This window comes from Musca autumnalis, unplaced genomic scaffold, assembly GCF_047663935.1.
Source record: "Musca autumnalis isolate F117 unplaced genomic scaffold, ASM4766393v1 scaffold_2, whole genome shotgun sequence".
Taxonomy (NCBI): domain Eukaryota; kingdom Metazoa; phylum Arthropoda; class Insecta; order Diptera; family Muscidae; genus Musca; species Musca autumnalis.
In genome coordinates, this window is record NW_027411755.1 from 199,085,467 (window position 1) to 199,102,080 (window position 16,614).

Here is a 16,614-nt window from a genome sequence, read left to right on the forward strand (position 1 = left end):
AGGAAAAAGAAGATTTAGGTATTATTTTTGATTCTAAATTAACATTCACTTCACATATTGATCATCTAATTCCTAAAACTTATTCTTTACTTGCCTTCATTAAACGAAATAGCACGGATTTTAAAGATCCGTATACACTAAAGCAATTGTACTCATCATTCATTAGATCCAAATTAGAACACGGTGCTCTGATTTGGAGCCCTTTTTCTAAAATTCATATAAATCGAATTGAAAAAAATTCAGAAAAAATTTGTCAAATTTGCTTTAGCTTATCCAGAGTACGTAAAAATACTTTAAATAAAATTTCCAATCGTTTCGTTTCGTATTTTCCATAGGAACAATACAAAACGAAACATAACCCTCGTTGGCCGAGCTCGCTGTTTAGTTTCGTTTTGTTTACATTCGTGAGTACGAACAAAACGAAAAGCGAAAAGTACTCAACTCCACAACAACAGATAGAAAACAACACATGTGAATAAATCAAAAACGTTTGGTGGTTGATAAAATTCACTGTGGTATGCTGATGCTAACTTACCCTGCAAACATTTGCTATCTGTTTCTTGTCCAATGAGTCACTTCAATTAGATTGAACAAACGAATGCGATAGTCGCATTCTAATCCAATAAGATCATGCTCTCGGGAGGAACTGTTCCACTCATTAGATACTTTTTTGAGTGTCTCATTGGACACTGTAGAAAGTTATTAAAACGATAATATGGGTGGTGCAATGGTAAGCATGCTTGATTTGCAATCTGAATGCCCGGGTTCGATTCCCAGGCCAGTCGACATTTTTTTTTGAATGACAAAATTATTATAAGCTATAAAGCATTAATATAAGCTAAAACATTGATAAAAATAATAATAAATAAAAAGAAAAAAATATTTTTTCTTTCCTTTTTATTTGATTTGATTTAATTCTTTTTTATTTTATGTGTTGTTATTATTGTTGACCCATTGGTCGTTAATCCTTTGTTTGATTTATTTTTGGCTTTTTGGTTTTTTATTTATAAATCATTATATTTTATATTTTATGCGAGTATGTTTTTAGAATTTTTGTCGCTCATATTAATTTTTTCATTTGAAAAATGTGATGTCGCCTGACCTGGTAATCGAACCCCGGACATTCGGATTGCAAAGCGAGCATGCCTACCATTGCACCACCGTCTCATGTAATCATCTGTATACAAATGTCTTATTTGTTCAAATTACAACAGTTCTAAAAATAAATGCAAGCTATCTCATTTGTATCCAAATAAACGATGGAAAATAGATAGACATCATAATGATACAGAATTGTTATTGTTATTTGCCTATCGTATTTTTATCTAAATTTTGACTGAATACGATGCAAATGGGATAGCAATGTAATTGTTGTTGTATATTAGACAAATGTCGCATTTTTACAGAAAATTAGACACCAAAAAGATTCTCATTTATAAAATTAGATAAAACTCACTTCCAATTGCTGGCAGGGTATAGGGTTGTTAAGCAATCACATGTGTGTGTGTCTGAGTGTGCCATTGACAATACGCACGGCAAACGTTTCCCAAAAATACTTGTCGTTTCGGTGGTGAATGAAACAACTCGACAAAGCATAGCCGAAGTTACATTTCACCAATCGTACGATTTCCATCTTTTTACGTTGAAAAGTTTGTGTTTTTGTTTTGGTTGTGAGAATGAAACGATTCAGAGAAGCTGAACAGTTTGTGGCTTTGTGTGATTGGTACGGGAATCGTTTTGTTTCTTTCCGTTCATTGAGCTTATCTAAACTTTACTCTTCCTTGGCCTAATTATGAATCTCGGTGTCTTTTAATCCAATTAGAAACTTTCGAACGCAGAAGAAAATTACTTTCAATTTTATTTGCTTATGATATAATTAATTCTAATATCGACTGTTCATTTCTCTTGGATAAAATTGGATATACAGTTCCAAGTCGAAGTCTTCGGCACTTTAAGTTCCAATTTACATTAGGCGAGTTTACTTGCGGCAAGTGTCAGTTTGCCGGAGATAGAGGTGAGGTATATGGTAACCCTTTGCCTTTCAACACCCTCTCTCACCCACAAACCGACAATTGCCGCAAGTAAACTCGCCTAATGTAAATTGGGACTATCATGTTTCACGTAGATGCTAATACTATGTTTACATTTACGAAATCCACTCGATTTCAACTGTCAATTCCATTGCTCAAACGTCAAATGAAATCCAATCGATTTCAAATGAGTTTTCAGTTGACGTTTACGCAAAGGAATTGACAGATGAAATCGAGTGGATTTCGTAAATGTAAACATAGTATAATCGTAATAATTATGTTTTGAATAGCCCAATAAACAGGGCGTTATTAACCCACTTAGCGCCGAGAATTTTTTTTGCGAGAAAACTTAAAATTTTTTATGAAAATTATATTTTTGAGATTTTTTAAGCATTTTTTAATAAATAACTTTTTTCTCTAAAACGTATAGTTTTCCTGCAATCGGGCTTTATCTGGGTTAAAAATTAATACTCTAAATAGATCTTTTCCGATTGATTTTAGTGTAACAAAGTATGAATTTAAAACAATTTTGAAACAACATAACTTGTAATTATGAATACTTTTTAATTATTTTCTTTGTATATACGTATTTATGTATAATTTACATATTATTTATTGAATTACTGTTAGTCTGTAAGGAACTATGTTCTCTTGACTATTATGAAATAAAGAAATGTAAAACTAAATGTGTTTTTAAAACATCAAAATGCGAATTGCAAAAAAAGAATTTAATTTTTTGAATCGATTGGATTAATATTAACGCCGTTCGTTGTTCAATTTGTTGCCCAATATTTCGTAAAAATATTTCAATAATTATAATAGTGTGAACACCCATATCAATACAAAGTAATTGTTGTAATTGAAAAAAGAAAAAGAAAAGTAATTGTCGGAGTTTTATTACCTGTATCTCGTAGAATGGAATAACCCGAATGTTGGAAAATACATTTTTACCTAACAATGTTTTTTCCAAAAATTTTGTTATTTACATTTGTCGAGAAATATTAAGAAATATTTTTACCTGTTTCAATAATTTTGGTTTAACAATTTATACCTACATGCATTCAACAATCATAACATGTATGTAAAATCGTACATGTTTGTTACAAAAATTACACTTCTTACAATATTACGAAAAAATGCAACCATACAAGTACGAAAATGGTTATGCATGCATCAAAAGTCGCAGCGTGTGTACAAGGCCAAGATCTATTTAACAGGTCACGTAAGTAGCACAACAACAACTCTATTTTGGCCGACAATTCTTAAATATGTCAAAATGTTTGTTTACGTTTTCATACAATTTATTCACAATAACAAAATATTTGACAGATTGAAACCAATCAGCTGGCCGTTTTACGCCACCTTATAATTTCATCATGTACAAGGCTTAAAAAAACAAAAACAAAATACATATATTTCAATTTGAAATACATGTATTTTGTTTTGGTTTCGCCCTTACGTAAAAAAGTTGAGAAAAACAGTATTTATGTAATTTTTATTTGCAGCATTTCTCTATTTAACCTTTCAGTTGTAAACAGTGGGAATAACTAATTATTTTGCTTGGAAAAATAAACGAAAGAATTCCACTAGAGAAGACCGAAAACGGAAAGCTATCAGTTCACATTGGATGGCAATGGAAAGAAGAAGAAAGTATGTTGTTGCTATATCAAAATCATGAAAATGTAATTTCAGTCACGGTTACCTTATTTTTGGTCTGTTCCAGACCTGCAAGAATCTACTAATTTTTTTCGATAACATAAAGGAAAAATTGTTATCATAGTAAAAATTTGTAGATTCTTCTAGGTTCTGGAATAGAGCATTTATTGTGAAAATAGAAAATGTGCTGTGTGGACTATGGCTACCTCAGGTAATCGTCCAAACTTTAGTCATTAACTAGGCGTTTACACACAGACAGTATTGGGAAGACAATAGCAAAGTTACAAACCATTTTCACCTATACATTCATACTTTTCTTTACACATATTTAAAAAATTGTAAATGTATTTGTGAAAAAGGTTTGTATTTTTGCTTTTGTCTTGCCAATACTGGCATTTGTAAACGCAGGGTAAGTAACCTTTATTCATTAAAGCTCTGTTCCTTTACGTGCAAGAATCTTCAAATTTTACCACTTTTTACTCGAAAAGCGTTCTTTTACTTCAAACATCATACAATTCATATGGGAACAGTTTACAACTTTTACTACTTTTGCCAGTTTAACCATTTTTAAAAGTAAAGGAACAGACCATAAGTAACCAGATTCAAAAAAAAAATGTGCTAACCATGGCAGAACTACAAGGTAGTGGTATCACACCAGCTGTTCGAATATGAAAAGTCAAATCCCTTTATAAAAAATTATTTTTGTTGTAATTTCCCCAACAACATAAAGAAAGTTTTGACATAACATATTCAAAATTTTACGATGCCACTACCTGGGTAATTGTGCCATGGTGCTAACCAAGGCATATTTATATAAGGTAGAAGTGACAATCAGCTGTATTCTTACTTTTTTTTGTAAATTTAGTTTTCGAAGTGAAATAGGGTCTACTCATGAAATTTAAAACTTCTAAATTTGCTACAAAGGCCTAAAGAAGGTCGGCCACTCAGAGTTCTGTTAAAAACTTTTGATAACAAACATAATAGATTGTTCATTATTGTGATATGATTTCCTTTGTATTTTATGTCACAATAATGCATTTGACAGCAAACTAGATAGTCAGGGCTAACTAGACTGTGTTTGCTACCATAAAATACTGCTTTTCATCCTAAACGTGTAATAAAAATTACCTACGAGAGTTCTGTTTGTTCTATTTTGGAGGATTTTGTTCTATTTTAGAGGATTTTTTCCTTAAAAAAATTGGAGCGACTCTATTATTCAATATTTTCTTCGACAATTAATTTTCAATAACAACATTGTTGTTTTTGTAAATTTGTTAGTTGTTGTAATTCATGCATATACATATGTTCCTTATATAAATTTGCCTTGGTGCTAACATTGACAATTTTAGAGGATTTTTTCCTTAAAAAAATTGGAGCGACTCTATTATTCAATATTTTCTTCGACAATTAATTTTCAATAACAACATTGTTGTTTTTGTAAATTTGTTAGTTGTTGTAATTCATGCATATACATATGTTCCTTATATAAATTTGCCTTGGTGCTAACATTGACTAACCCCAAAAAATCCGGTATTTACAGTGCCATCTTCTCTTAAATTATTTAGAATAATGAATCTAATACGGCGTTTATATTATAGACTTTTGCAGGGTTAACCTTCTTTATGAGGATTTATTTGAAATATAAGCAATGGAATTGACATTTAAAACCCAGTCGGTTTGTTAAATCCGGTTATATATAATCGGGGTATAAACCATAACAAACTACAATCGAAATATAGACAAAATGGTCTGTTCCTAGTTATTGAGATTCTACTGTACCAAAGTGTCTTGGCAACTCTTCTAGAAATCAGATGTCTCTTCACTTTGTTGATGTTTTGTTTTGCATAACCTTTCTTCAAAGTGCTTTAACTGTAGAATATTTTTAATTGTTTAAGTAATTTTAATTGTCACAATAACCTACACAACATGTCACTGGCTTCCAAAGCAACTTTAGTGGCCTCATTCATTGTTTCCGGTGGAATTATTGGTTATGTCCATTTTAAACAAACAAGTGATAGGTTTGTGTTACCAATCAACCGATGGACATACAAGAATCCAGTTAAAATTTAACAAATTGTTCCATTACAGAGAAAAACTTCACGAGGGTGTAGTAAGAGATGTTGAAAGGCAACAACGCCGTAAAATGGAAAATACCTATACGCTACAAAAACAAATTGATTTAACCAAACAACTAAAACAAATGCAAACACAAGAAGGAGAAGTGACTACCGGAACATAAGCAGAGCTTTATCTTATTAATAAAAACAAACTTTTCCAAAGATATTTCTACTTATTTTTGTGTGAAACTAAAAAGGTCTTTATTACGTTCTTTTACACAGATAATTGTATATATATTCTGAAACATATAAGGTTTTGAATTTTTTTGTGGGTAGGGTAAACTTAATTGTTAGTGCTGGGTTAGGAGGAGAACACCTTTCCCTTCAATTTGAGGACAAGGTATAATAGTAACCTCTAGAAAATCTAATCCATATCGTTCGTTCAAAGGAAGATTCGATCAATAACGTCCTCTGCGGCTGTCTCTTTCTCTGTCGCGACGTTCGCGGGAACGAGAGCGTCTGCGACGTGGAGAACGTGAGCGGGAACGTGAACGACGTCTGCGTGAATACAAATATCTGGAAAAGAGATAATTTTGAATAGAATTAGAATATATAATGTCAAATTAAATATTTCTGTAACGGTTACGTAAAGGGGCACAGCGCGGGATAACTAACATTTATTTTAGGCTTTATTTTCATTTTAGGTGGCCAATAATACATAAAAGTTTTAATTGGGAACAACTTTAGGACCACCTTGTCTCATATAAAACGGCATTTGCAGTAGATCATTTTGCCGGGTTAAACCCCTTTTTGATGATTTATTTGACGTTTGCACTATGGAATTGACATTGGAAACCCACTGGGTTTATTAAATCTGTTTATGTGCAAAGGGGGTATAAGACTTGTTATTTAAAACACTTTCCTACGAACAGGTCAACACCAACAGTGCCGTTTTAGATGGCATGGTCTCATAGTTTTCTAACAATTTTTAATTGTATGCGTTATAAACAGGAGAATAAGGGGTCGATTATGGATAGCAACTCAACTGTCGTTGCGTTGCCAGAAGAAAAAATCATACACTTCAAATAAGTGAAACGACAGAAATTTTTGTCAAATTCATTAAATATCAGTGTATTGAACCTTTCGCTTGCTATTAATTTAATTGTAAAAAGTATGAATTTCAAATCGGAAATGAAAATTTCTTTTATTAAATTTGTTGTCGGCAATGCAACTGGAGTTGGGTGCCTCCGTGGTGCTTGGTATCCAACCCGTTTTGCACGCTGAAGGTCGTGGGATAGATTCCCCGGCCAGGCAACATCAAAAATTTCAACTGTGGCGACATTTCCTGAGTATTTCAGCCATGTAAACTTCTTTATAATTGGTGTCTTAGGATACGCCGTTGGGACTCGGCGATAAACAGTAGGTCCCATATCATTGATCTAATGTGAATCAGGGTGCGCTCATTGATTTGAGAGAAATTTCCCTTGTCCCTTCTGGGATGTTTGTGGAATAATTGTATATGTATATAAAATCCGGCTGAAGAAGCTGTTTTCAGAAGAGAATTTGGTATGCGTAGCAGGTTTTGGATCTGTGCATAGAATAATCCAAAAAGCCGGCTAATCCATGATACATATACGTTCTGTGATAAATGATCCAAAAAAAATTACGAACAATTCCAAATGTTTAATGTTTAACCCGCATCTTCTGCTTTTTGACTGTAGCCCCTAACTTAACTGAAACAAAGGGCTCATATTTACCTGCGCAGCTCTCGGGAAATTGGTTTCAAGTGCATGAAATTGCAAAACCCCGACCGAGTACATTCTCCCATCTCATATTGGCGGCAACAAGCTTCACGGAAATCAGTTACTGGTGACAATTCTGAGTACACCGGTCGACCACCAAACCATCTGTTGTTCAAATCATTGGCAGCCTTTTCAGCATCAGCTTCTTGGCGAAATTTGATGTAAACATTACCAACCAAATGATCTCCCAAATTGTCACATACGTTCATCTCTTCAATTTCACCATATTTATCTTCACACTCAACAAATACATCCTCAAAGAAATTATCATAATGCTCTTGCATTTCCTCGTCCGAAACATTTTTTACCAAATGGGAACCATCAGCCGATTTGGCTGAATTTTGTGGATTAACATACAGGTTCTGTAGCAACACAGTTTGTGAAAATGTGGGTTTGTTGTGTATGCGTGAACAACGATCTCCATGACGGCAGGCACCAATTTTAAAATAAAAAGAACAATTTACTCTAGAAAAGAAAAATGCAATGAAAAATTGAGCTCAGTATGGCGTTTCGTTTCCTTTTTATCGTCTGCTGCAATACATACTTGTCTTTTTCAGTGCCAAAAATGGACGCCAAATATTCAGCCATGTTTTGCGGTTTTTATCCTGCCGGTAAGCAAGAAATTATTTATTGTACACTAATTCAGGAAAATGGTTTGTGGAATCTACAGGTTAAAAAATTAACTAATTTAACATAAACACTTGGCCTTTTTATGATTTTTCGCTATTTTTCTTTCAACAAACACACGCCGAATATTGTCTTGGAAAAATCATCGATACAATAAAGGATAGGGATTTAAAATTCGATAGCTGACAAATCGATTTATCGATAATTTTGTCGCCGGTAATCAGCTGTTGGCGTTTTTCCACTGACTTTATCGCCGACAATATTTATTCTCATTTACCGTTGTTGCAGCAATAAACTATAGTTTCTTAACATTTTTAATCCGTTTGAATTGCTTAGTGTTTATATTTTACCAGTTTTTAGTTATTACAATGGGTTTTATTGCATATAAAACGTTTAAACTCCGACTTCGCTGATTGTGTTTAACTCAACGCCGCTATCAAACTCTTGTGTGTTGACTTCAAACTGTCATCATGTGAACCCCTCTAATACGATGACTCTTTTTAGTGATGCCTAATTGTCAAATGAATTCTAGATAGTTCCAGTGTTTTGCAAAAATTGAAAAGCAACGTTAATTTGCTAACCACCAAAAACTTTATTCTCGAAAAAGAAGTAAAACAATTATAACAAAAAGAGTAGATCTATTGGAGAACATAAATTGCAAGAAGACAAATAAACAAAGCCATGGATAAGGTAAGCTTGAAAAAATGAAAAATTAATTGCAAAAGAACACACTCATTTGCAGAACACAACACACTCATTACTACATAATTAAAATGTCATCGCATTAATATGCCCTTTTTGTTGGTCTTTTTCTATTTAGGTGAACGAACTCAAGGAAAAGGGCAACAAGGCTTTAAATGCCGAGAAGTTTGATGAAGCTGTTGCTGCCTACACAGAAGCCATAGGATTAGATGGAAAAAATCATGTTTTATACAGTAATCGATCAGCTGCATATGCAAAGGCCGGCAAATATGCCGAAGCATTGGAAGATGCAGAACAAACAATCAAATTAAATCCAACATGGGCTAAGGGATATTCACGCAAAGGTGCTGCTGCAGCTGGTTTGGGAGATTACATGAAGGCCTTTGAAGCCTACAATGAAGGTAAGTTGTAAATGAACTTTGCAAAAAGCGTTGTTCTTTGTAGGGTGTGTGAAAGATAAACATAACCTTAGTTTTTAAGAGTTTGTTGAGTTTGTTTTTCTTTCGAAATTACCAGATTGACAAATTTTAGTAAGGTTTTGGGGATTTTAACAAAGTGGAGCATAAATAATTGCACAGAATATTAGAAAGATGTATATTAATGAAAATTAGTTATTTAAAGAGGAGAGAATTTGTAGAATTTGCAAAAAAAATATTCCTTGACAGGTAATGCTTACACATAATACCAATTCTTTATTGCGCATATTGGTTCGAAATCTCTGGAAAAAATTAAGATTTAAATTAAAAGATACGTAATAAATACATTTAGTTATCATATTGTTCTTATAATTTATTCAGGGAATTCATAGATATGCCTATTTATCTGAGTGAGATTCAATTTAGACAGTACTGTGACAATCTTCAAAATGTTATGATAGAGAAGGTTGTAATATAGTAGGCTGAATTTGAACAAAGGAAGCTAGCTTCCTTCAACAAGATTAAATCTAGACAACGGCATCCGAATAAACACATTTTAGTTCCATTATGACACATTGATTCTCAGATATGAATGAGTCATTAGATGAGACGGACTTTACTGGTTTGAATCTTAAGAAAATTGTTAAAAAAAACTACTATAGTAAGTGATGCAAATTCACATTGTTCTCTGTTTTAGAGAGGGGTGAAGAGAGAGCCACTAGAGCTAATGTTGCGCACACCCAGTTTATTGATTCCACTATAGTTTATTGATTCCAGAATACATTATTGTTAAACGGAACATGTCCTAGTAAAATAATGCATTCTTTTCTTGAGTCCAGAAGAAATGAATGTGTAATTTACGAATTGTCTGTGTACTGATTCCATTACCATTGGATTTGGGAATATAGTCGGTAATCAATGTACAATTTTTTGGTCATTTGCATTCCTTTCTCGATTACAAAGGTAATACATTCCCCATTTTCCCACTGGGCAGTTTTATGAATTATTAGATGAGAGGGATTTCAACCATTTGCAACCTCAACGAAATACTACATCAATTTCTTAAATCTTAAAATATCTTTAATTCGTTTTACAGGTCTAAAACATGATCCAACAAATGCTGTTCTACTACAGGGCCGTCAAGAAATCACAGCAGCTGTATTGCAACATATGCAAGGTATGAACACACCAATGGATGTTGATCCACCAGCTTCCAACACCACCTCTACCTCTACAAGCTCTTCGAAACCAGCCGCCGAGCCATCTAAGCCAGCAGAGGAACCAAAACCTGCAGAACCCAACCCTGATGAAATGACCGAGGAGGAACGTAAAAAATATTATGCCAAAAAAGAAAAGGAAGCCGGCAATGCTGCATATAAGAAAAAAGAATTTGATGAAGCTCTTAAACATTATAATGCTGCTTTAGAAATGGATCCTACAGACATTACATTCTACAATAATATTGCTGCTGTCCATTTTGAACGCAAAGAATACGAAGAATGTATCAAAACATGTGAGAAGGGTATTGAAATTGGTCGTGAAAATAGAGCTGACTTCAAACTGATCGGCAAGGCATTTGCACGTATTGGCAACTCATATCGTAAATTAGAAGATTATCACAAGGCCAAGACATATTATGAAAAGGCAATGTCCGAACATCGTACACCAGAGGTAAAAACTTCGTTGAGCGAAGTTGAGAGTAAAATTAAAGATATGGAACGTAAGGCCTACATTGATCCAGCCAAAGCTGAAGAAGAAAAGGAGAAGGGTAATGAATTGTTCAAAAAGGGCGATTACAGCACTGCCATCAAACACTATTCGGAAGCTATACGACGCAATCCAGATGATCCAAAATTGTACAGTAATCGTGCAGCATGTTATACCAAATTGGCCGCCTTTGATTTGGGCTTAAAAGACTGCGAAACATGCATCAAGTTAGATGATAAATTCATTAAGGCCTACATTCGTAAAGGTAAAATTCTGCAAGGTATGCAAAAGACATCGAAAGCTTCGCAGGCATATCAAAAGGCCCTGGAATTGGATCCAAATAATGCTGAAGCTTTAGAGGGATATCGTGCCTGTGCATTGAATTTACAACGTAATCCCCAGGAGGTACTCAAGAATGCCATGAATGATCCTGAAGTTCAACAGATTTTGAAAGATCCTGCTATGCGTTTGATTTTGGAACAAATGCAAAATGATCCAAATGCTGTTAAAGAGTAAGTATTGAAAATGTGTACTAAATACTAATGTGGTGCGCATAAAAACAAGTAGACTGTAAGAGCACCAAATCAATTTATATGAGTGCCACAAAGGGGCAGTCTATTTAGTGACTGATATTTTCATATTCCTCGCGTGGAAAATAGTGATGGGATCAGTCAAAGAGGATTTCAGCCATCTGTTTAAGCTCTACCTCTCCTGTATATTACCCCCTATACAAGAGAGGTAGAGGTTAAACAGTTCCGGAGATACTCGTATCACCTCGCCTTGGGTAACTCCCTGTTTCAATCTGCTGGGCTTAGGCTTTTTACTGAATTCCACGTACGTTTGGCGGTCAACGTTTCAAACTTGGCCTGAGGGTAGACTACTCGGTGTTATCAAACAGTTTGGACTGCTTGGCAGTTTCAAAGGCTTTTGATAAGTCAATTGCCATCATCACAGTTTTATCACACTGCTTGCTGTAGTTGAGTCCTCGACTAATATGTGTGGAGATGACGTGCAGCGCCGTCGTCGTTCTGTGCTGTGCCACGCTGATGATCGGCAACTTGATATCTGGTTGACTTCCGAAACGTCAGTTGCTTTGTATTCGTGCATGAAACTAAGGCTTATTAGATCGAGTTCCCCACTACTGCAATTTCATATGGATTTTCTACAAAATCCCCAATGAGTCTCACCGATGATGATGACTCCCAAAAATTTGGCTTGGCTGACCCTTACCTTTACCTTACCTTATATTGTTCAATTAGAACCTCATGATGATTAATTTCAGAATTCAAAACATGTTTATTTATAACTATTCGTTATAATAAGAACAATCAATAAATGCTTAGAGGTAATTTTATAATTAATCACTATTTGATTATTATCTAACTGATATTAAGTTCCCAAAATCAGTAAAAAAGAACAATTCAATTTATATTCAGTTCAGAAATGTATACAAAATTCAAATTTGTTTTTGCAATGTTTATTTACAAACCTTTGCCAATTTTAATTTTGTAAATAATAAGTTAGTTATTTTCAAATTTCAAGGGTTTAGTTTTATTTGGTAATTCAACTAGTATGGTGTGAGTGTGTATATACAATGACTGTGAGATGATTTTAACTAGGCAATTTAGGGTTTTAGTGCAATAATTAGGTTAAGTACTAAATTTTAGATTTTAGGTAGATAATTTGTACTTGTATGTGTAATTCAATGTTGTATGTTAAAATTAACTTGGGCGGCTATTCGACCAGCAGCGAGCGGCTGTTGCAGTGATAATGACTCGGAACGGCCTCTATTAAGCTGCTCAGCCAGACCCCCCTCTGGTCATTGCCGAGGACCGAATGCTACAACTCTGTAGTATTGAACAGACTGTTGCAATAGGAAAGCTAATCCCCCAACGGAAAACAGTTGAACTGTTGTAAAATATACAAAAATGTCTTATAATGACCAGCCGGGTCCGTCACTGCCGGGTTGGTGACTGCCGGCTCCAAATTAGTGTAGTCCTTGTGAATTTGATTAAAATGTTTTTTCGCGTGCAAGTCCATGCTTTCTGACATAATGATCTAAAAGCTCCTACCGGTGTTAGTCATCCTAAAAATCCGTCCTTTTTTTTGGTCCTAATAAAATTTTTAAAAAATACTACTTTTTGTCTTGATATTATATATAAATCGTAAAAATGTCCATGTCTATTGTCGTCTTCACATGTTTCCTTTCTTTTGGAAAAAAATCCTAACATTTATTTTTATTTTATCTTTTCTTCCAGGCACTTACAAAATCCAGCGATAGCCGATAAAATCATGAAACTCATGGAATCTGGAATTATACAAATCCATTAGAATTTTATACAAAAATAAATAAAGTACACATTACGATGATGCTCCAAACAATTACAATGATGGAATCTTAATAAGCAAAAGCAACTTTACGCCTCTTCATACTTCAGTTCCTTTTTCTCAAATGCAATTTCTCTTTATAAAAAAGTTTGTACCCACAATTTCCATTGATTTTAAGCTGCATGATTATGCAATGAGAGAAATTTGCATGTCGTCCGGGTTTTATCATTCAACCATCATCCATTCCCATCCAACATCATTGATTGGTCTGAGTTGTGTTTTGTATTTTTTCTTTCTCTTAAATGTTTGGAATATTCATTTTCAACCAACTAAAAACTAATAATAAAAAATTCTATAGTTTTATTTATAGAATTCTGTGTTAATTAAAACAACAACAACATACAACTTGTTTAGGTTTTTCTATTATTTGTTTAATAATTATTATATTTTTTTATTTCAAATAAAATGTAATGTTTTTTTTTAATAAAACAAAATTTTGGTTTTCCACATCTCTTTTTGCAACAACAAGAAACATACCTTTAGCTTAAAACAATAAATATTAAAACAAATATTTTGAAAACATAAAACGATACTGCTTTAAACAGAAATAATAAACTACAACAACAACAAAATATACTTAATATAATCTACCTAAAAATATATTTATAAAGAAATAACAATATAATTGTTTACACTGGATAAAAAAATAACAGTAACAACAACAAAGAACAAAGAACAAAGAAATATTTCTCTTAAATAAAACAACAAAACTTAAAACAGAATATTTGCGTGAAAATGGATTTTTGTAAACTTTTTTGTGTAAGATCATTAGTTAGGGTTACCATTTGCAGTAGTCCTTTAGTCTGTCCTACAGTGCTAATAAATATAAAGAAAACGGTACGATCAAAAATCTGCCTGGTTGAAATAAAGGTTTTATTAGACCACAAATAGGCTGACTTCCGAAACGCCAGTTGCTTTGTATTCGTGCATGAAACTATCTGCCCAATCATGAATATCAACTCCCCGTGAGTTGTTTCACTTTCTCCTTTAAGTTGCAACGGCAGAAAGACAAAACTCACGGGGAGTTTACCTTCATCATCGGGCTGATGGGTTCTTAGATCGAGTTCCATACTAGAGTAATTTTATGAAATTGTAGTAGTGGGGAACTGGATCTGGAAACCCATATTTTCATGAACGAATACAAAGCAACTTATGTACGTTTCGGAAGTCAGCCATACATTTGGCCGAAGTGTCTTTCAGACAAATTGAAGTCGACTTAGCAAGTCCTACTTCCTGAGATAATGACCTAAAACCTTTAAAAAAAAAACCTGCCCATACCAAGTAGAGTATCCAAATTGGCCGAAATTGAAATTTTCTTCCACAAATACATCATGTAATAAGAAGGTGTATATAGTAAAACAGCTTCGTCTACCTCCATGTGTGCTTATGTACAGTTTAAGGGCTGTTGGAGCATAGCATTTAATAGAAGGTAGGGAGTCCTTGTGATTCTCATTAGAACCAGGGTTTAAAATGCTAACGCCATATTAGCAAAAGCACCGAATATTTGCAGCTTTGCCTGCTAAAATTTCTTCGAAATATGTTTAGCAACAATGAACAACGGCAACATGTAGCAACAAATTTTACAAAAATATTGCTAGCGATGCTGATGCTATCAGCCCTATTCTGAACGCATGGGAGTTGGGAATTTTTTCCCATTCCCACATTTTCGTATTCTGAACAAAATTTTGTGGGAGTTTTTTTCCCATTTCCCATCTCCCCTCATTCTGAATGAAGTTCGAATTGGGAATTTGTTCCCATGGGAAAAAAGTATACCAGCCCTATTCTGAACGCATGGGAGTTGGGAATTTTTTCCCATTCCCACATTTTCGTATTCTGAATAAAATTTTGTGGGAGTTTTTTCCCATTTCCCATCTCCCCTCATTCTGAATGAAGTTCGAATTGGGAATTTGTTCCCATGGGAAAAAAGTATACATTCTCTATCTTGAATTGTGGGAGAATTTTGTGTCTTTTTGTGGGAAAAATCTCCCCAGCAAACAGTGTGGGAGTTTGAAAAAAATTTTCAAGAAATTTCATATTTTTATGAAATTTCATATTTTAAGACATCTACACGACAAAATTATTGCAAATATTTATAATCGCCATGTGTTTGCTTAATAAAAGCATACAAAATGTACTGTAAAATATGTCATTAGTAGACTTCGGATTTTGCATATTCTTATTTGATACAAAAACCTGCAAGAATCTAACATGTTTTACACCGATAAAAAAATTTTCCTTTATGTTATCGAACAAAACAAAAAAAAAAGTTGTAAAAATTAGTAGATTTTTGCAGTTCTGGAACAGACCATATGTATTAAAACACGAGAAAAAGTCATGGTTGATCATCAAATCAATTTCAAAAGAATTTTTGGCAATAATTATTAAAATATATTGGAAAATAACCATAATATATACAATCTTTACAACTTTTATTCATTTTCGTAATATAACCTTCGGGTTTTTTAAATCAGACGACTAACGTTCTATTGAAAACGTGTTAGTCTCCTCAACGACACGCCAACGATCACACAAACGTACATACATATATGCCAAATTATTGCAATGCTATTCCATTTTCCGAAGTGCCTTTTCTTGAATAGGATCGTTATTTTTGAACGTAGAAGCTTGAAATCAAAGACGTATAGATATAAAGACTCGAACAAATGCATATTCCAAAAACATGTGATAATAGTTCCACATTTTGGTTACAGATGGCTACACAACTCACTGGAATTGATAACAGCAATGCCAATCGTTTTTGATTCCCATTTCTCGCGGCAGAAAACATTAACGTCGTGTTTTGTGGCTGAAATTTATTTATTTTCTTTTTTATTGTTCATTCAATGAAAAATCAAAAGCGAATGCCGTCAAACTTGAGTTTTAATGTTTTTCTTGTCAATATTCCAATGAGTAACAGTTTTCGTTTAACAGAATGTTGCTATGATATCGTAGCAACAGAGGTTAACTCCCTCTACAGTTAATTTTTCACAATTGACTTTTCCTATCTTATAATATTGACATCTTTGTTGAAATTTTGCAAGGGCATGTGTTTTAGTTTTAGATTCAATCAAAAACGTATTTTCAGGCATGTCACAGAAACGAATTCCGATCGAAAGTGGAATTGATTCCGTATTTAGCTTCTTCAGAAAACGAAAAACGAAGAATTTTTCGGAATGAAACCACTTTTGATTTTGCAAACGGAATTGTATTTTTATTTTGTTTAAATCTG

The 16,614-nt window shown here is 33.5% G+C and overlaps 3 protein-coding genes across 3 annotated transcripts; 2 read left to right on the top strand and 1 right to left on the bottom strand.

Moving 5' to 3' along the window:
• Positions 1-5,494: 5,494 nt before the first annotated feature.
• On the top strand, positions 5,495-5,969 carry LOC141393279 (protein PET117 homolog, mitochondrial). Its single transcript, XM_073966267.1, has 2 exons — positions 5,495-5,704; positions 5,775-5,969. Exons 1-2 carry the CDS (start codon positions 5,613-5,615, stop codon positions 5,923-5,925), a joined length of 243 nt encoding a protein of 80 aa, XP_073822368.1. The 5' UTR covers positions 5,495-5,612; the 3' UTR covers positions 5,926-5,969.
• Positions 5,970-5,979: 10 nt separating this feature from the next.
• On the bottom strand, positions 5,980-8,327 carry U2af38 (U2 small nuclear riboprotein auxiliary factor 38). Its single transcript, XM_073966266.1, has 3 exons — positions 8,090-8,327; positions 7,501-8,010; positions 5,980-6,319 (listed from the first exon to the last, which is right to left on the bottom strand). The coding sequence occupies exons 1-3, from the start codon at positions 8,131-8,133 to the stop codon at positions 6,202-6,204; spliced, it is 672 nt and encodes a 223-aa protein (XP_073822367.1). The 5' UTR covers positions 8,134-8,327; the 3' UTR covers positions 5,980-6,201.
• Positions 8,328-8,659: 332 nt separating this feature from the next.
• Positions 8,660-14,107, top strand: Stip1 (Stress-induced phosphoprotein 1). Its single transcript, XM_073970534.1, has 4 exons — positions 8,660-8,862; positions 8,993-9,275; positions 10,387-11,509; positions 13,256-14,107. Exons 1-4 carry the CDS (start codon positions 8,854-8,856, stop codon positions 13,326-13,328), a joined length of 1,488 nt encoding a protein of 495 aa, XP_073826635.1. The 5' UTR covers positions 8,660-8,853; the 3' UTR covers positions 13,329-14,107.
• The last annotated feature ends 2,507 nt before the right edge of the window (positions 14,108-16,614 follow it).